Source organism: Octodon degus, unplaced genomic scaffold (genome assembly GCF_000260255.1).
Source record: "Octodon degus isolate 3935 unplaced genomic scaffold, OctDeg1.0 scaffold00050, whole genome shotgun sequence".
NCBI classification, from domain to species: domain Eukaryota; kingdom Metazoa; phylum Chordata; class Mammalia; order Rodentia; family Octodontidae; genus Octodon; species Octodon degus.
The window spans coordinates 13,734,879-13,756,242 of record NW_004524626.1 but is presented as its reverse complement, the minus strand read 5'-3'; the positions used below and the strand labels follow the sequence as shown (position 1 = coordinate 13,756,242).

Here is a 21,364-nt window from a genome sequence, read left to right as displayed (position 1 = left end):
ATGTGGTGCTGGGGGATCGAACCGTGGTCCCTGATGCTTTGCCAAGCTTGTTCCAAGTAGGTGCTTTAGACCACTGAGCCATCTCTCCAGCCCCACTTCTAGAATTTTTTTTTTGCAAATTTTAAATGAGAATCTATAAAATTCATGCTTTTGAAAAAGGACAGGATTTCTTGACAATAAGAGATGAAAGCATATATCTTATGGAAAATATGACTATATCACAACTAAGACTTCCGTAGAACAACAGGCACCATAGTTAAGAAGCAAGATGCAGATTGGGAGGAAATTTTTACAAGATATGCAACTCATAAATAACTCACATCCAACATATATTGAAAAACAAACAAAAGAAGGCCTTTTAAATAAATGAGAAAAAGACATCTCTGTATTAGAAAAATTCAGGGACCTGCCCGTTAGCTCAGTTGGTTAAGTGTCTGCTTAAACAAAGTCAGGCTCAGGATGCTGCATTTCGATCCCCAAATCCTCAAGCCAAACCAGACCTGCCCTGAGGGCATCCTGAGCCCACCAAAAAATAAAAATTAAAAAAAATTCTGTATTACAATTCACAAAATTTTCAGTCCCAATGCTCTTTGTGCTTTTAGAAATTGAGAACCAAGATTTCTATATGTGGATCATATGTACTGATATTACAGTTAGAAGTACAAACTGAAAAAATAAAATATTATGAAAAGAATGCTGAATATCAATTGTGAAAAATAAAACTTTAGTTACGGGATTATCTTTGTTTTATATTTTTACATATTTCTTTAATATTCAGTTTAATGGAAGACATCAGAGCTACTACTAGCTACTAAAATTAACCTGTTGCTGTATTTTTAATAATTAAATTTCATTTTAAATAGTAATAAAAAACTCAAATCAAGAACAAAAAGCAGGGGCCAGGGAGATGGCTCAGTAGAATAAGCGCTTCCCTGGCAAGTGCAAGGGCCTGAGTTCAATCCCCGGTTCCGAAAAAAAAAAAAAAAAAAAAAAAAAAAAAAAAAGCAAAAACAAAGACAGAAGCTAAGTAACAAAGAACAATACATATGGTACAGAATTTCAAAACAAAACTAAAAATCTGATAATATTCATTGTATTACATATTTTCATCATTAAATCTGCTGCTCATATTAATATGTATTGGTATGCAAGATTGGTGAAACAATTAAACATTACATTTTGTATCTATATATACAAAACAGGATAGATGTACAGCTACTTTCTCTTAATTCAATGAGAAGAAATATTTGTACTAATAGTGTTTGGACAGGATATCATGTCTGTATCTTGTACTATGAATAGCCACTTTGAAGACAACAATATGTAATGCATTAATTATTGAAACTGTCCTACTAATCAGATTTGAAACGTCTCATTGCTATTTGTTTCACAATAAAATGAATAAAAAAACTTGCTTTCAATCAGCCTTAAAATTTCCTTCTCATTTTTCAATTTTCATTTTTAAAATTTATTTTAAAGAGGGTATAGTCATTGATAAGACATTAGAAATGGTAGTAACTTAGAAGAAAAAGATTAGAGATTTTCAACTGTAGATTTTGTATTGCACTTTGATATTTTTTATGTAGTTGTTCAGATTACAGATATTAGAATATAGAGCTAGTCGGGGCCAGGAAGAGGCTCAGTGGAATAAGTGCTTCTCTGGAAAGCGCATGGACCTGAGTTCAATCCCTGGTACCTCAAAAAAAGAAAAGAAAAGAATATAGTTAGTCAAAGTGAAAATTTTAATTATTTTTTGTTAATTTTATTGACAAAAATTGCAATGTGACAGCTTCAAAACAGGTTGGTAGGAGAGTTACAACAATTAATACATTGCATATGGTTGTCTTTGTAGTAGTCATTCATAGCACAAAATGCAGACATGACATCCTGTCCAAACGCTATTAGTACAGATATTTCTTCTTACTGAATTAAGAGAAAGTAGCCATATACCTATCCTAAGTATGTTGTATATACAGATACAAAGTTATCCTTCACTTATGTCACCTTTTTTCATTCAGTTTTGTCAGAGATGGGTATTCCATTGCCATTCAAATATAGTAGGTGCATGAAATCAGCAAAATTTTCCAAAATACTACAGTACTCAATGATAGTAGTGAGTTATCCACAGGACTGGCAATGTCTGAATCTGATGACTTGACACTTCCACAGCTCAGCATATTAACATGACTGAACATTTCTTTTTTTTTTTCTTTCTAAACATTATTTATTTATTTATTTATTTAGTACAACATCTTGCTTCACTGCTTGGACTTCTAGTGATATGTATTTTTCCATAATTTTATTGAGATACAAATAGCAATGAGACAGTTTCAAATCAAACTGGTAGGATAGTTTCAATAATTAACACATTGTATATTGTCCTCATAGTGGTTATTTGCTGGACAAGATGCAGACATGATATTTTATTTACAAGCACTATTATAAAAATCCCTCTATTCATTAAGAGAATGTAACTATATATCTATCCTAACCATTTTGAATACACAGATACAAAATGGACATTCATCTGTATACCCCATTTTTTCTAAGTTCCATTATTGAATATTATAGGTGTGTAAACTCAGCAAAATTTTTAAAGAGTCCAGTAGCCCATAATAGCATTGGGTCTTCTGTTTAACTGGCAATGTCAGAAATTATTGACCTGAGTCCCCCACAGCTCACATAACAACATGGCTTTCCTTCTTATACTTCATTTTTATACTTTTCTGCTGGATGGTTAAGACCAAGATAAAGCAAGACCTATGCAATGAGAGTTGTAGCTTTTGAGTCTGATAAGGTCAATCAAATCCCCTCAGAATTTATCCTGAGACCCTGTACCTCAGATTGTAGAATCTTTGTCAGTGTCAGCAATGTGGATGAGTAATGGCCATTGCTTGGCCATGTGCTCTCTGTGAAAGCCTGAGAGAATGTTCTCTCTCCATATGACTCTCCTTAGGCACACTCTACATCATCGATCACTTTCCTCTTTGGCCCCATAATTTCCATGATAGGAAAATTTGGGACACTACAGAGTTACATGACATTACAATACAAGATCTCATATGTCCTGAGACTTAATTGACTTTGGAAGTTCAGGGTCAAAATGTTGTCTTTTCTTATGGCCTTCTTTTTGCTCTAATTTTGGTCTGCAAACTTAGGTTGCTAACCCGCAAGAAGAGAAGCTTATTGTCTTGGGGTGTTCTTTTTCATCATTTTATTGAGAAACAAAACCAAAGAGACAGTTTAAAACCAAATTGGTGGGACAGTTTCAATTATTAACACATTGAATACATTCTTCCTAGTGCTTATTTGCTGTACAAAATGCAGACATGATATCCTATTTACAAACACAATTACAACAAATCCCTCTATTTGCTAAGAGAATGTAACCATATATCTATCGTAACTATTTTGAATACACAGATACAAAATGGACATTCATCTGTATCCCCTTTTTTTGTTTAGTTCCGTCATTTGAATTTTTTTTTCCTTTGGCCTGGGTTTTTCTTAGCAGGAAGATATTTTTTTTATTTTTCCCCATAAATTTACTGATAAATAGCAATGAGACATTTTCAAATCAAATTGGTAGGACAGTTTTCAATAATTAACACATTGCATACATTTTTCCCAGTTGTTAATTGCTGTACAAGGTGCGGATATGATATCCTATTTACAAACACCATTAGAACAAATCACTCTATTCATCAAGAGAATGTAACTATATATCTATCCTAACCACTTTGAATACACAGATACAAAATGGACATGCATCTGTATACCCTTTTTTTGTTAAGTTCCATTATTTGAATATTACAGGTGTCTAAACTCAGCAAAATATTCTAAAAGAGTCCAGTATCCCATAATAGTATTGGGTCTTTCGCTTGACTGGCAATGTCAGAAATTGTTGACCTGAGCCCCCTATAGCTCAACATAACAGCATGGCTTTACTTCTTATATTTCGTTGTTATATTTTTCTGCTGGATGGTTAAGACCAAGGTAAAGCAGGACCTATGCAACAAGAGTTGTAGCTTTTGGGTTTGATAAGGTCAGTGAAATCCCCTCAGGATTTATCCTGAGATCCTGTACCTCAGATTGTAGAACCTTTGTCAGTGTCAGCCATGTGGATGAGTCATGGCCATTGCTTGGCCATGTGCTCTCTGTGAAAGCCTGAGAGAATGTTTTCTCTCCATGTGACTCTCCTTAGGCACACTCGTCATTTGAACATTATAGGTGTGTTAACTCAGCAAAATATTCTAAAAGAGTCCAGTAGTCTGTATTACTATTGGGTCTGCTGCTTGACTGGCAATGTCAGAAATTGTTGACCTGAGTCCCCTATGGCTCAACATAACACCAGGCTTTACTTCTTACACTTCGTTTTTATACTTTTCTGCTGGATGGTTAAGACCAAGATAAAGCAAGACCTATGCAACAAGAGTTGTAGCTGTTGGGTCTGATAAGGTCAATGAAATCACCTCAGGATTTATCCTGAGATCCTGTTCCTCGGATTGTAGAACTTTTGTCAGTGTCAGCCATGTGGATGAGTCACTGCCATTGCTTGGCCAATGTGCTCTCTGTGAAACCTGAGAGAATATTTTCTCTCCATATGACTCTCCTTAGGCACACTCTACATCATTGATCACTTTCCTTTTTGGCCCCATAATTCCCTTGTTCAGAAAATTTGAGACACTACTGAGTTATATGATGTTACAGTACAAGTTCTCATATGTCCTGAGACTTAATTGACCTTGGAAGGCTAGTGCCAAAATGTTGTCTTTTCTTCCCGCCCTCCTTTTTTTTTCTTTCTAATTTTGGTCTACAAACTTAAGTTGTTAATCCTCCAGAACAGAAGCTTATTGTTATTACCATACAACCTAGGCTGTCAAGCTTAAGCTCACTATCTGTCTGAATATCAAAATCTTAGGCAGAACATGGAACAGGTATTTTTCATCAAGTTTTGTTATGTTGAACTTTAAGTCCGTACAGAATATGATGAAAAAAAAATTTAAAAATTAGAATGTCTTTTAAAAATAGGCATAAAAATTATATAATTCTTATGTTTACACATAAGTCCAGAAATGTAACCATATACAACCTTGTAGAAGGACAGTTCTGCAACATTCATTTTCCTTTCTCTGGGCTTCATTCACCACCCCCTTCTTTTTGAACAATCATCTACCGAAAAGGTAGCATGGCAGTAACTGGCATGTCATGACAAGCAACTAATATTCAGAAGACCAGAATGACAGGCACTCAAAGCATGAACCTACTATTACAAATTGCCATCTTCAGTTCAGTTACTTAATTCACCGGTGTTTGTATATATAGTTAGTCAGGGTGAAAATCATTCCAATTAACTGCAAGATTCAAAAATCTTCTGAAGATTTTCAGCATCATTACCTTATCCATATTCTACATGTAATTGTATGGCTTACCCCTGTCATGTTTCCTAGCTCTTTTCCTTGCTCTCTTTTCATTGTCTAGTCCTCAAGTTCTTGCTTTCCTTTTAGTTGTATTATACCTTTCTATTTGTATTTCTTCTTTTGAGTTCTTATACTAGGGAAACTATATGATATTTACACACTTGTGTCTGGTTTATTTCACTTATGAGTATATCTTCAAGCGGCATCCACTTAAATATAAAGTCTTCAAGTTTATCATTCTTTATAGCTGAGTAATACTCCATTGTATAAAAATACCACATCTTTTTCATCCATTTTCAGGTGATGGGCGTCTTGGTTGTTTATCTGCTAACCTTTCATATCTCATTTCTACACTTTTCTGCTGGATGGTTAAGACCAAGATAAAGCAAGACCTATATAAAAAAATGTAACTTTTGTATCGACGTGGTCAGTCAAGTGCCCTCAGGACTTATCACGAAACCCTGTACCGCACTTTGTAGATAATTTATCAGTGTCAGCCATGTGGCTGAGTCATGGCTATTGCTTGACCAATTTGCTTCCTGAGGAAGCCTGAGAAAAGGTTTTCTCTCCATGTGACTCTCTTTAGACATATACTACATCATATATCACATTCCTCTGTAGCCTCATAATCTCCTTGATCAGAAAATTTGGGACAAAATTGAGTTACATGATCCTACAATACAGGTTCTCCTATATCCTGAGTCCTAACTGACCTTGAAAGGTTAGGGTCAAAATGTTGTCTGTCCTTGCAACCCTTCATTTTCTCTAATTTTTGGTCTGCAAAGTTAAATTGTTAACCCTCCAGAAGAGAAGCTTATTATTGACCTACAACATATGCAGGAGTGTTTAACCTCATATCTGTCTGAATATCAAATATCTTAGGCACAAGATGGAACATCTTTATAAAAAACCAAAAGCATTTACTTGAGATATAGTCTGGCCATAATTGGTATGTCATGACAAGCAGTACACATTTAGAAGACCAGAATGACAGGCATTCTAAGCATGTCCCCACTATTGCACATTGCTATCTTGGGTACAGTTGCTTGGTTCACATGTATCAGCATATATAGTTAGTCAGGGTGAGAATCCCACCCAGTAACTGCTAGATTCAACAACCTGCTGATAGTTCTCAGGATTATTGCCTTATCCATCTTGTACATATAAATATATGGCTTTGTCCCTGTCATGTTTTCTACCTTTTCTCCTTGTCCTCTTTTCATTGTCTAATCCTCAATTTTTTGCTTTCCTTTCAATTGTGTTATACCTCTCTATTTGTATTTCTTCTTTTGAGTTCTTATATTAGGGAGACTATACGATATTTACACATATGTGTCTTGTTTATTTCACTTATGAGTATATCTTCAAGTGACATCCACTGAAATATGAAGGCTTTGAACTTATCATTCTTTATAGCTGAGTATGCACCATTGTATAAAAATACTACATGTTTTTCATCCATTCTTCAGGTGATGGGCATTTTGTTTGTTTCTAAGATTTGGCTATCACAAATTGTGCTGCTATGAACATAGGTACACATATATCACTATGATATGACCTTTTCAGTTCCTCTGGGAAAATTCCCAGTACAGGGATAGCTGGATTGAATGGGATTTCAAGTCCTGGGTTTTTAAGGACTCTCCACACTGATTTCCATAATAGTTGCACGAGTCTACATTCCCACCAGCAGTGGAGAAGGGTTCCTTTTTCCCCACAGCCTCGCCAACATTTATTGTTAGTTGATTTGTTTATGATAGCCATTTTTTCTGGGGTGGGATGGCATCACAGTGTTGTTTACTTTGCATTTCACAAATGGTTAGTGATGTGGAACATTTTCTCATATATTCATTTGCTTCTTTAATTTCATCCTCTGGGAGGTGTGTGCTCATCTCAGATGCCCATTTCTGGATTGGGCATTCATATTTTGGGGTGCTAACTTTCTTTTAGTTCTTTATATATTCTAGAGAGCAGATCTTTGCCTGAGTGCATATTTGTCAGGATTTTTTCCAAATTTGTGGGTTGTCTTTTGACTTTGTTGGTAATTTCTTTTGACGTGCAAAAAATTTCTCAATAAGAGCAGGTCCCAGTTGTTAATGCTTTCAACTGTTACCCATGCGATTTGATTGTTGTTCATGAACTCTTTTCCTACCCTATGTCTTTCAGAGTTACTCCTACTTTCTCTTCCAGGAGATTTAGTGTTTCTGTTTCATTGTTTAAATCTTTAATCCACTTTAACTTTAACTTAGCGCATGGTGATCGACCTGAGTCAAGTTATCTTTTTTGGCATGTAGAGAGCCAGTTTTTCCAGCATCATTTGTTAAAGAATCTATCTTTATTCCAGGGAGCACATTTGGCCCCTTTGTCGAAGATCAGGTGGCTGAGTGCGTTTGTGCAGGTTTCTGCATTTTCTAATTTATTCCATTGATCCTCAGGTCAATTTCATTACCAGTACCATGCTGATTTTATCACACTAGCTTTGTAGTATAATTTCAAGTCAGGAATTGTAATGCCTCCTGTCTTTTCTTTGTTGCCCAGGATTACTTTTGCTATTCTAGGTCTTTTCTGGTTCCAAATAAATTTTAGGAATGATTTCTCTAGGTCTGTGATTTATGTTGGTGGTAGTTTGATAGGGATTGCATTAAATCTGTAAAGCAATTTTGGGAGTATGGCCATCTTCACAATGTTGGTTCTTCCAATCCAGGAGCAGGGAATATTTTTCCATTTTCTTAAATAGTGTACAATCTGTTTTTCAGAGTACTGTAGTTTTCCTTGAAAAGATCTTTGACTTCTTTAATTAGATGAATTCCAAGGTATTTCATTTGCCATGGTGCTATTGTAAAAGGTATTGTTTCTTTTATTTCCCTCTCAGTGTGTTTTTTATCTGTGTAGAGGAATGCTACTGACTTTTGGGTATTGACTTTGTATCCTGCTATGCTACTCAATTTTTGCATCAATTCTAGTAGCTTCTGGGTGGAGTTTTTTGAGTCTTCCAAGTAAAGTATCATGTCATCTGGAAATAGGGATAATTTAACTTCTTCTGTACCTATTCTTATTCCTTTTATTTCTCTGTCTTGTCTAATGGCTCTAGCTGATGATTCCAGAATTGTATTGAATAGAAGGGGTCATGGAGGACATCTTTGTCTTGTACCAGGTCCTAGAGGAAAAGATTTCAGTTTTTCCTCATTTAGAATTATATTAGCTGTTGGGTTGTCATAGATGACTTTTATCAGATTGAAGTAAGAGCCATCTATTCCAATTTTCTGTGGGACTTTGAATATGAATGAGTGTTGGACTTTGTCTATTTGTTTATGTGGAATTTATTTTCATTAATCTAAATTTTTCCTGTGTGAATATGCATAATATTTTCATCTGTTTTTTGTATTGAGTTTTTTTGTGGCTAAGAATTTTATAACAGCACTGCCATGGATAATCTGTGTTTTTCTGATGGACATATTTTTGCGGGATCTATATTTAGGAGTGGAAATTTGAGGTAATAGGACATTTATGCAATTATGTCAACAATTTTCTAAAGTATGTGTGATAGATTTACTCTCAAACTCTCTTGTCAATATCATCCTTAGATTGTTGTTTTCATCTTGGTACTGTTTGTTCATAGTTGTATATATAATATGTTTTAGCGCTGGGAATATAGCTCACGAGTCTAGAGGCCTTGATGACAAGCCCAAGGACCCACGTTTGAACCCTGAAATCTTACCACGTGTCGTTCACCAGAACTGGGTTTGGTGGTGCACACCTCTAATCTCAATGCTGGGGAGATTAACAGAAGGATTGCTATGAGTCTGAGCTGTGTAGTGAGACCCTATACTAAATTTGTATACCCTATACCAAATTGAATTAGACCCTTTACCAAAAAAATTACAAGGGACACAGAATTTCAGTTAACAGAGCAATATGAATTTCACAGTATTTTTTGCAATACCTACTATTGTCTTCTTACTAGCTATTCATATTACCAAATACATGCATGTAAAATTGGAAGAAGAAAAAAATTCAAGAAATGTATAAGATATTAAGAAAAAAAGTATAATTGAAAATGGAAACAAAAGAAATTAAACATTAACTGCTCCTTTGCATAGACCAGCAGAAAGGCACTGTACAGTTGTCCAAACCATTTTGTTTACATACCTAGATACATCTCTTTCCTCCACTCCTTCTCCAGTCCTTCTCCTCAACTCAGTAACTCTTTTGTGTTGAATACATTCATTCCCTTTTCCAAATATCTGTTGTGCCCTCCAGATTTCATTTTTCTGTTTCAGGTTCTCACATTAAGGACACAATATGATGTTTGCACATGAAGGTTTGATTTATTTCACTTAAGAATATCCTATCCATTTGTCAACAAAAGACTCAAATTTATCCTATTCTATAGCTGAATAATACTCTATTGTGAAAAAATATCAAGTCTTCTTTATCCATTCTTCAACTGATGGGCATCTGGATTATATCCAGAATTTAGCTATGACAAATTATGCAACTATAAACATGGGTGCACGTGTATTACTATGGTACAAGGTTTTCAGTTCTGGAAAAATGGGAATATCTGGCTTGAATGGAATCTCTAATTCCAGTAGTTGAAGGAATCTCCACACTGATTTCCATAGTGGTTTTATCAGTCTGTACTCCCACTAACACTGCAGAAGGATTCCTTTTACTCCACAGCCTTTGCAGCATCTTTTTCATTAATTTTATTGAGAAAGAAATAACAATGAGACAATTTCAAAACAAGTTAGTAGGACAATTAAAATAATTAACACATTGCATATTGTTGTCTTCATAGTAATTATTCAGAGTACAAGATGCACACGTGATATCCTGTCTAAACACTATTAGTATAAATCTTTCTTTTCAATGAACTAAGAGAAAGTAGCTGTATATCTATCATATCTAACCTATTTTGTATATACAGATATATATTTTTTCACTACAAAACTGTATGTCATTAATTTTTTAATTTTTTTAATTTTAGGACAGGGTCTACAGGTCTCACTGCATAGATCAGACTCATAAACCTAAGAGAAAGCCAATTTTTTTCCATTTTGTACTGGGCATTGAATGCAGGACTTTGCTCATACCAGGCAGGCATTTAAGCCACTGAGCTATCTCCCCAGCTAAGGTACTTCATTTATATCCCCCTTTTTATTTAGTTTTGTCAGAGATGGGTATTCCATTGCCACTCAAATATTGTAGGTGAGTGAATTCAGCAAAATAAAAAAAAAGTAAAAAGTAAATCCAACATTTGTTATAGTCTGACTTCTTGATGTTGGTCATTCTTCATGAGCTGAAATGGAATCTCAGTATTGTTTTAATTTGCAGTTCTTACATGGTCAATGATTTTGAATATTTTGTTCATATATTTACCTGCCATTTGTATTTCTTCTTCTAAGAAGTATATTTTCATTTCAGATGCCCATTTTTGGATTGACTCTCTGATATTTTTTAATTCTTTGAGGACCTTTGTCAGTGATGGTTGGCTATAATTCTTTCCCAGATTGTGCATTTTCTTTTTACTTCATTGGAGATTTGCATTTAAAGGCAGAAAATTTCAAAAAGATGAGATTCTAGTTGTTGATTCTTTGAGGTATTTCCTGTGCAGTATAGTTTTTGTTCATGAACTCTTTACTTACTCTTATGTCTTTAAGATTCCCTTCTACATTTTCCTCCAGAAGATTTACTGTTCCTCTTTCAATATTTAAATATTTTATCTATTTTGACTGTAGCCTTGTGCATGGTGATCAGTATGGGTGTAGTTTTAGCCTTTGGCATGTTGAGTCATTTTTTTCAGCACCATTTATTGAGAGGCTATCTTTCTTCCAGTGAATATATTTGGCACTTTTATACAAGATGTCTTAGTGTGTTTGCAGTTGAGCCAGCATCTTCTAATCTGTTCCACTGATCCTCAGGTCTGCTTCTATATCAGTATCATGAATATTTTATCGCAGTAGCTTTACAGCATAATTTCAGGTCAGGAGTTGTGATATCTCTTGTCTTTCCGTTGTTTCCTAGGATTATTTTTTATATTCAGGATCTCTTCTGGTTCCAAATATATTTGAGGAATATTCTCTCTAACTCTGTGAGGTACACTAATGATATTTTATTCCAGATTGTATTAAAGGGCCGGCCAAATAGCTCAGCAGATTAAAGCACCTGCAAGAAGGCCCAGGGGCCAGGGATTTGATCCTCTGGCTTGCTGTGCTGGCCTGCCTCTGGGACACGCTGAGAAAGCAATTGAGATTGGGCATGGTGGCGCGCTCCTTTAATCCCAGCTCTTGGGAGGCTGTAAACAGACGGATCACTACGGATCACGAGTCTGATCTAGTAGTGAGACCCTAAACACTGTGTAGACCCTTGCAAAAAATTATATTGAATCTATGTAACAATTTTGGGAGTATGGCCATTTCCACAGTGTTGGTTCTTCCTATCTAGGCACATGGGATTTTTTTTTCTATTTTCTGAAATCCTCTTCAACTAAAAAAAGTTTCAGTTTGGTGTTTATTTTCTTGAGATCAGTTTTCACCACTTAGAAGTGACTGCTCTAAACTTGTTAAATAGTCTGCCCTTGCCCTTTCAATCTTTCCTACTTCAATCATTTTAATCCTCTTGCTTCAGCCTCCTCAGTGCTAGTATTACAAGTTTGTGTCACTATGTCTAGTTTGTTTAATTTTTAATTTTAAAATTTTGTTGTTGAACTAACTGTAGAGTTATACAAATTGCAAAATTTGTGAGGAGGGTTTTATGTGCGTAATACTAGATATAGTCAACTGTTTATTTGTTTCATTTATGATTAATGTTGATTTGGTTAACTATTTAACAGTGTTTTGAGAGAAAGTCTTTCTTTGGAAGACATGGCGTCCTTAAATTTGAACTCCGAGTGATCTTCCTGCCTCAGCCTTGAGTACTAGGATTTCAGTGTGAGCCAACACTCCCAGAAAGCATGTTGATTATGTCTATTCTTTTAAGGTAACCCTTGAAACATTCTCCAGGAAGCTAGTAAATTAGTTTTATTCATGACATCTGCTGTGAGGTGATTGTGACACAAAATGGGATACATTTCTGAAGGTGAGAATTTGGACATGGTCCCATGATATACCATATGTATCCTGAATCTGTCTCTCTGGGTTCTTATAAGGATCTGGTTCTCTAGTGCTTTAGTGATCATAATAATCTAAGCCTTGCAGCCAGATCCTATCATACAAGACTGAGACCCCAGGGGTATGGGGGAAGGTGGTAGGATGAGAATGAGAGGTGCTTTCAGGGTCAGGACATCATTGAGCTGTGTGCCTTGAAGATTGCCCTGGGAAATAAATGCCAGTGTACTAGGGCTAATGAAGAACTTCGAATATGGAACACCAAGGCCCACTGGGACTGCAGATAGTCACCATAAAAATCACTTCTTCAGAAGCCCTTCACAAGTCTTAAAACACACACTGGAGTCTTCATCCAGAGATGATACATATACAGGAGCTTGTTGCCTCTTGGATCATCTTGGATTACAGTTTCCACTTACATCTTTAAACATCCAGAAAAGAAATGGAATCTTCATGGCAATCTGAAGTTTGGGCAATAAATCCTACAAAGTATTGAAAAGTCTCTCCTTTCTTTCCTCTCTTTGTCCATTTATTTTTCTTTGTCCATCTCTCCTTTTTGTGTACTCCTTCTCCCTTTCTCCCCTCCCTTTCTCTCTCTCTCTCTCTCTCTCTCTCTCTCTCTCTCTCTCTCTCTCTCTCTCCTTCTTTGTGATTTTCTTCTTGGACACATTTTGAGGTAAGAAAAAGGTGAGTTGGAGTTAAAAAAAATGACACTCCAAACTAATTGGTGACACTCTTGTGACATTTACTCATATTCACATACTTTGCAATCAATTCATTTTTTCATCTCATGGATAAGTTTATTAATAAATCAACAAGCTCAAACTATACACAACCTGTAAAGTAAGAGCAACCAACTTTCATTATACTCAGTTCTTCCTCTGTCTCCCAAATTCTGGAGACTTTTTCATTCACCTAAGTATGAATCACCCCCATCCAAAAGTGATTCTATAATTGTGTAGCTTCTTCATTGCTTTGCCAAATAATGGTCAGGTGTGATGAATTAAGCTTTTTGGTTTACATAATCCTGATTACAGATTTTCTATTTAGAGAACTTAGGTCTTATCTCTAACTATTTAAAATCTTTTGTGGGTGGAATGTGGAAAGCTGTGGGTGTAGCTCAAATGCCAAGCCATTGACTAGCATAAATGAGCACCTGAGTTTGTTCAGTTTCTTTCATTGCAGTAAAATTATTAACTTATACAAATAATTAAGCTAATTATACATACTTATAGAGTGCAGTGTTATAATTCATTGTGTATATTATATAATTAGAAAACCTGGACAGTTTTTTTTTATTACTACATCTTGATCACATGCATTTATCATTTATTTGTGGTAAGAGCACTATTTATCCCCTGAGTTACTCTGAGACATGGACTACAACTCTCACACAGTCACCATCCTCTACATTTGGACAGTGGTACTTGATTGTGGACACCAGTAGGGGAGGTTCAGGTGCCGATGATCACTAATATATGTTTTTACTCTTTCTCTCTTTTAAAATTCCAAACAAAACATTATAAATATTTCTTTAATTTATTTGCTTTCATATTACCTATTGTAATCTTCAAATTATTGAGCATTAAAATACATAATCATGAGACCACATTCCAGAATCAATCTTTTACCAGGTCCAGATAGTTTGAATATTTTTCAATGATGCTATTTAATATATTGTGCATAAGATGCAACTCTTTATTCTTGTTCTCCTCCTTGTCTTGACTGGAGGAAATAATCTGAAATTTCAGGAGGTTTCACCATATTAAGATAAGTTCATTACTAAAATGAAATGCATCATAGAATAAATAAATCAAATACCCACACATGTGTGGATGTTTGTTCATATAAATACAAACCTGTTTGAATCAGTGTTAATAAATACAGAATAGTGTTAAGACAAAATAATTACAGGTGCTAACTGAAAACATGGTATGCTAACACCTGAAACCAATATGAACATATAATACAGAATGTAACATAATTGTAGGATGTGTATGTATGTCACATGAATCACAGAAAGTAACTGGAAAGCACACAGCCATGCTGAACTCTGAGAGCTCAAACTGACAGAATGACACTGAGTTTCAAATGATGTCTGCTGTTTTATTTACTTTTGTTCAAAGATTGAAGCAAGTGTACCATATATTTGAATTTAAGTTCTATCATGCTGGTGAATGAGTAAGCTCTTCATTGTTAGTGTGCGATTTTCACAATACCTGAAATACAGCTTTATAGAAAAGAGTTAATTATTTAAAGGTTGTTCATATTTATATAACTTACATGCTGCTATAACTATCCTTGTGTAAATTGACTTTTTCTAGATTTATTTAAATTTAATTTTATATTCATAGGACTGATTTATTCATTTTGAGCATCTAAACATTTAGCATGTTATATGTGTAACACACATATATATGTGTGTTACATTTAGCATGTAACACACATGTATATGACCCCAGCACTCTTGGACTAGAGAAAGTTCAAAACCTGGAGCCCAGCCTGAGCACCTTAGTGACTTAGTGAGACTTTATCTCAAGATAGAAAAAATTTCTGTGGGTTTAGCTCACTACAATGGCCCTGGGATCAGATCCCAGTAGTACAAAAATAGTATGATGAAACTTTAGAACATTATATATGATGACACTACATTAAAATAGTATAAACAGTAGTAAATAACATGACATTGGCTGGTTCTGCTATAACTTACCTGTTTCTATGTTTATTTTTGTTTAAGTTCCTTACTGCATTACCTTACAAAGGCTCCCGCTGAAAGTTTGAACCTAGTCTTGCTTCCCTCAGCTCTGACACATAATCCCTGAGGTGAACTCCATCATTCTTGCTTCCTTTCCCTTACCTGCCACCCTCACCTTCCTTCCTAAGCATGCAAGGTCATGCACAACTGAAAGCAAAACTCTCTGGAACAGTCATTTCTTTTCCTATGAGTAGGTGCTGTTCATAAGCTTCTCTTCTCTGCCACAGACCCATAGATTTTGATAATAGTTGTGCAAGTGCAAAAATTGAGTGTCCTCATAGAGCTTCAGCAACCTCCTGAGCCACAGATTCATATCACAATAGGCAAATGCATGACTAATTGTAACTGCTCAAATCCAAGTCTTATGCTTAAATGGTTGATTCTCTCATTGTCATTTGTCTTTCACCAGGGAAAGTCAACCTCTGCACAGGGACAAATTTAATGAAGCAGAAAGCTCCTGTCAGATGGGACCACTACATCATTCAACTGTTCACATCCTGTGCTTCTGTATTTTATCCTCAGACACTGTTACTGAAATTCCTTAAGAAAAACAGGTAGACACTATGACATTGTCAGTACATGCTGATTCCTTATGGTTTTTGTTTGTTGTAGCTGAAAACTACTTCTAATTTTATTCGTCATGAAACAGTGTCTCCTTTGCTCAAGATATCCAGATTTACTTAAAAAAATATGCACACATCTTTGAGAAATTTTTTTTACAGAGATCCTACTTTTACAGAAACTAAATATTTTAAAATGGAATTTAAAATTTTCCATTATAAGATAAACAGAATAGAACATAAGTTAAGGAAATTGTATTTACTTCTGGGCTTTCTCCAGGAGTCTATATTATATTTCCATTTAGAAAATTTGTATCTAATTTAGTAATATATTTTCTGGTATGCCTTTAATATCTCAGTCTTCCAGAACTACATGCAAACCATCAAATTGGAGAAGCATTCCAACATGTTGCTTCCTTTTCTTTCCATCTCGGTGTGAATTCTTGATCCTAAACACTGGCCCATAAATTCTGGGGGTAAAATGTAATGGATAAGTATAACATTAGCCACAAGGAGCTATTAACTTAAGAAAATGAGCTGTGGTGAAGTGAAGTATATCAAATCCCTTTAAGTCCCCAGTTTCTTGATGATACTTGCTTTCCTTTGAGTAATACTAAAAACAAATTGGTTATTTCATTATGGAATTATGAAATTATTGACATGTAATAATTGCACACAATTTATGCAAGTGGCAAGATAGGAGATAGAGCCAGATATGACAGTAAATTGAGAGCTGGTTTGTCTTTTGATTTCCTAGACTTTGGAGACATGCTCAGGGGTAATAATTAACAGTGCTTCTTTCTCCAAACTGTGATTCTCTACCTTTATGTCAGAAGCTATGGTTTTGGAGCTTATGGGGATTTTCTTAGTCCCAGCATGGTATGTAGAGCCCGTGCAGAAAGTTAAAGCTGCAGGGCAGATGTATGTAAATAAAGCCTTGGTCCCAGCCCAGTGCTGTTGAAAGGTGATGGATTCTCTGAGAGGTGGAACCTCATGGGGGCCAACAGGGTGCACAGGGGCTGTCCTACATGGACCTCTGTGACCTGTCTTCTTCCTATCTTTCTCTGTCACTTCCTGTCTGTGAGGTAAGCCGTACTGCTCTCCTGAGCTCTCTTGCAGTGCTGCACCCCCACTGCCACAGCAATGAGGACAGCTGGTGAGGATGGGAATCTAAAAATCATGAGGCAACTTAGCTTTTTTCCAAGTTCTTATTAGTTGGTGTAGTGACAGAAACTTGGAAGACACAGCATTGTTTCTTTCCCATTTCATTCTCCATAACTATACTTTTGAAAGAACACATGGAAAATAAAAACCTGGTGACCATAGCAAGGAACAATGAATTGCATATTATAAAATAGCTAGAAATACACAATGGTTAGAAGAGAGGATTTTGAATGTTTTTGACAGAAATGATAAATATATAAGATCAATATGCTAATTACCCTGATTTGATCATTACACACTGCATGCTGTGTATCAAAATATAACAACGTACTTCATAAAGATGTCTAATTCTCAAATGTTAACTAAAACTTTAAAAGCTAAATATAGAAGTTGGAATGGGGAGTGAGTGGGGAAAAAATGATGAGGGAAATACAAAGCAAGAAAAAGAAAAGGAGAAAAATAATCCTGGAAAAAATCTGATTTGGTTTCAAAATATACATAAAATTCAGATGGCTTTTCTAGAGTTTGTTTTCTTATCATTTTTTCTACCAGACCCATCAACATCATGAAACAAGAAAATATTTCATATGTTGCAAAATTTATTCTCCTGGGGTTGTCAGATGACCCACACCTGCAGCACTTCTTCTTTGAGCTGTTCCTATCAATGTACCTGGTCACGGTGGTCGGGAACCTGCTCATCATCCTGACTGTCAACTCTGACTCTCACCTCCACACACCCATGTATTTCTTCCTGTCCAACCTGTCACTTAATGATATCTGTTTTATCTCCACCACAGTCCCAAAAATGATTGTGAACATCCGAACTCAGAATAGAGACATCTCTTATGTGAGCTGCATGATACAGATGTGTCTTTTTATCATGTTTGGATGTATGGATGATCTGCTTTTGACTGTAATGGCCTATGACCGGTTTGTGGCCATCTGTCACCCTTTGAGGTACAGTGTCATCATGAACCCCACACTATGCTGGCTGCTAGTTCTGCTTTCCTTCCTGACCAGTGTCCTCAGTGCCTTGCTCCAAACATCCATGGCACTCCGGCTGTCCTTCTGCACAAACCTGGAGATTACTCACTTTTTCTGTGAACTGGATCATATTCTCAAACTTGCCTGTTCAGATATCCTCATAAATATCATCCTGGTGTATTTAGTGGCGGGTGTGTTGGGCATTGTCCCTCTGTGTGGGATATTATTCTCTTACACTCAAATTTTCTCCTCCATCCTGAAAATTCCTTCAGCTGGTGGAAAGTACAAAGCCTTCTCCACTTGTATGTCACACCTAATAGTCATTTCCTTGTTCTATGGCACATGTTTTGGTGTGTATCTCAGTGCCTCAGGACCTCTGTCCTCCAAGAAGAGTGCAATAGCCTCAGTGATGTACACTGTAGTGACCCCCATGATGAACCCCTTTATCTACAGCCTGAGAAACAAGGATATGTTGAGGGCTTTAAGGAAACTGTTCTCTAGAGTGCCATTTTTCTATCAGTGTGTTAGATGTTGATACTACTGGAATAAGTCAAAGATTAAGAGACAAGGAGTAATTCATAAAGGTCGAGCCATATCTTTTAATATAAAAGATAACACATTATTGTTGTCGATGAGAATTGTGAAGTAAAACTTCGGTACCATAATAGTGTATTCTGGCTTAGATCTAAAACATCTCCCCAAAGCCTTAGGTGCTCAGAAGTTGGGCTCTTGCAGGGCAATTGGATCATGTGGGTGGTGTAGTCCATCGTGGATGGCCTTAAGTTGTGCATGTTGGGTATTTTGTCCCAGTGAATAGAAATGACTAACATACTGTGTGCTCTTTGACAATTGACTTCAATTTATTCAGTTTTCTTACTCACCTGTAAAGGTGGATTAAGTTCATATTTAGTTATTCACTGGGAAATAGTACTTTCACCAGTGGCAGACTGTAGTACATGACAGAAGCTTGTCTCATAAATTATAATGGAGCTAAAGAGTTTGTCAGCTAATGATCAGCCATGGTAACGTGCAGAGCCATGTTCTACTTGCAGTGAGGGTGGCATGAACAAATCTACTACTCTCTCAGTTTGTATAAACTTACGTTATTAAGTATGTTATGTTGATATTACTTGATAATGATGGTATACAACATTGTTCCTGGTGGGTGTATTCACTGTACAACACATTATAGCTGTTTAACTGTGTAATTCTATTTGTAAGAAATTTACTGTAAACCACAATACCATGTCACCCTGATAGCAATGGATATATCTGATGTTTAGCACATATTTTGCATCATTTTCTCTTGTCTGTAATTTATTTATTTATTATTCATTTTAATGAGAATTAAAAATGGCAATGAAAATTGTCTGTGATTTAATCTTAAATTATTTTGTTAATCATGACCTCAAGAATCATTAGCTACTTATCTATTTAATTTCTACAAAATATCATTTTGTATTTCCAGGTGCCCTTGAATTCACTGTGTTACCCAGACTGACCTAGAATTTTTGGCTATCCTTCTGTCTGAACGTTTGTGGTGCAGGGATTACAGCCATGTTTTACCATACATGTTGTAAACTGTGTACATGTGTGTTTAACTCTCTAATGTCTTAAAGATATCTTACTGAAAACTCTAATATTTTCATCTTTCATACTTCAGGCTTAAAATACCATTTGAATGATATTTGCATATGCTATAATCCAGTTTTAACTTTTTAAATTTGCATAAGTAATAATTCCAGAACTACTTACTGAATGATATCCTGCCAGGAAATGCCAAATTATCTCCAATAAAGTACTCAATGCATTCTTCCTGAATGACATATTGACATAGGTGAGGGTAGAGTTTGTAATGATTTTCTTTGTACTGTAGTAGTATATTAATTTAACTACATAGCTCTATAATATTATAATCTCAATAAATGATAAGGCAAGCAATCATTTCTTAATTTTCTGTCAAACCAAACATTCTTTCTCAGTTTTCATACATTCTCAAAACTGTGCTTACAACACTTGCATTAAATTTATGAAGTTATTTCATGAAAAGTGAAATCTCTGTGATACTTCATGTGTATTAAAATACAATATTCTTGCATTTATTTTGGCCTCTTTGTGAATAATTTTAGTGAGAAACAAATAGCAATGAAATTTTCAAAACCAATTAGTAGAACAGTTTAAATAATTAATACATTGCATATTGTTGTCTTCATAGTGATTATTTATAGTACAAAACGTAGACATGATATCCTGTCCACAGACACTATTAGAACAAGTCTTTATTCACTGAATTAAAAGAAAGTAGCTGTATATCTATCCTGTTTTGAGAATACAGATACAAAATGGTCCTTCATTTTTATCCCTTTTTTTGTTTAGTTTTGTCAGAGATGGGTATTCCATTGCCATTTAAATATTGTAGGTGTGTGAATTCAGCAAAATATTCCAATATAATCCAGTAGTCCATAATAGTAGTGGATTTTCTGTAGGACTGGTAGTCAGAAGTTGTATTTTGGTGTTATTTAGTGTTCTTTAGTAAATATACATATATTAACAGGGATTTTTCCCCTTGAAACTTTTTCTGTATTAATTAATTAATTAATTAATTCATTCATTCATTCATTGCTCAGTGTTCTAAATGCCTGCCTGGTGAGTGCAAGGACTTGGGTTGGATCCCCAGTACTGCATGCCATGCAGAGCCTTCCCCTCCCTGCCCCCAGACATGCTAAGCTGGCCACTGAGACTGAGTGTGGTGGTGCACACCTGTAATCCCAGATCAGTGGAGGCTAAAAAATAGGAGGATCATTATGAATCTGTACTTCTTATCAAGAACCTGTACCAAATACATAAAATGAAAAAAATTAATTATTTATTTGTGGCTATTACAAGCATCTTTTTTTTTTTACATTTGGCATGTTTATTTAAAATTAACTTTTAATAGGATAAATAAAATAATATAACTACTTTTCCATTGATTGTATTTTGATTCAGATATCACAATTTCAGTGTCCTAGAAATGATTTCCATCAATTTTCAAAGAATCGCAGTCCCAGCCCAGGCGCAGCGAGAGCCAGACCCTCTCCCACCCCTTCGGGCCGCACCCCACCCCTCCCGCCGAGTAGGAATTTCTGCCAACTTCCGGGAACCCCCAGACCCAGTCCTAGCCCAGGTCCGGAATTTCTGCCGAGTTCCAGGAACCTCGAGACCCAATCCTACCCAGGACCGCAGCAGGAAAGAGCTGAGCACAGCAGCCAGACCTAAGCCAGACGCAGCTGGATAACTCCAAAATCTGTAGAGCTCCACCTGAACTTCAGTACGTGTGAAGGTTATAACTACAGCAAAGATCTACAACAAAGGGCAGAAGACAGTGCTACACAA

The 21,364-nt window shown here is 35.6% G+C and overlaps 2 protein-coding genes across 2 annotated transcripts in view; both read left to right on the top strand.

Moving 5' to 3' along the window:
• LOC101563650 (zinc finger protein 699) overlaps positions 1-21,364 on the top strand; it is a 959,136-nt gene that overhangs the window by 48,160 nt on the left and 889,612 nt on the right. The window lies entirely within an intron of this gene.
• LOC101573601 (olfactory receptor 7G3-like) lies at positions 17,571-18,524 on the top strand. The gene has a single exon (XM_004633036.1). It carries the CDS (start codon positions 17,571-17,573, stop codon positions 18,522-18,524), a length of 954 nt encoding a protein of 317 aa, XP_004633093.1.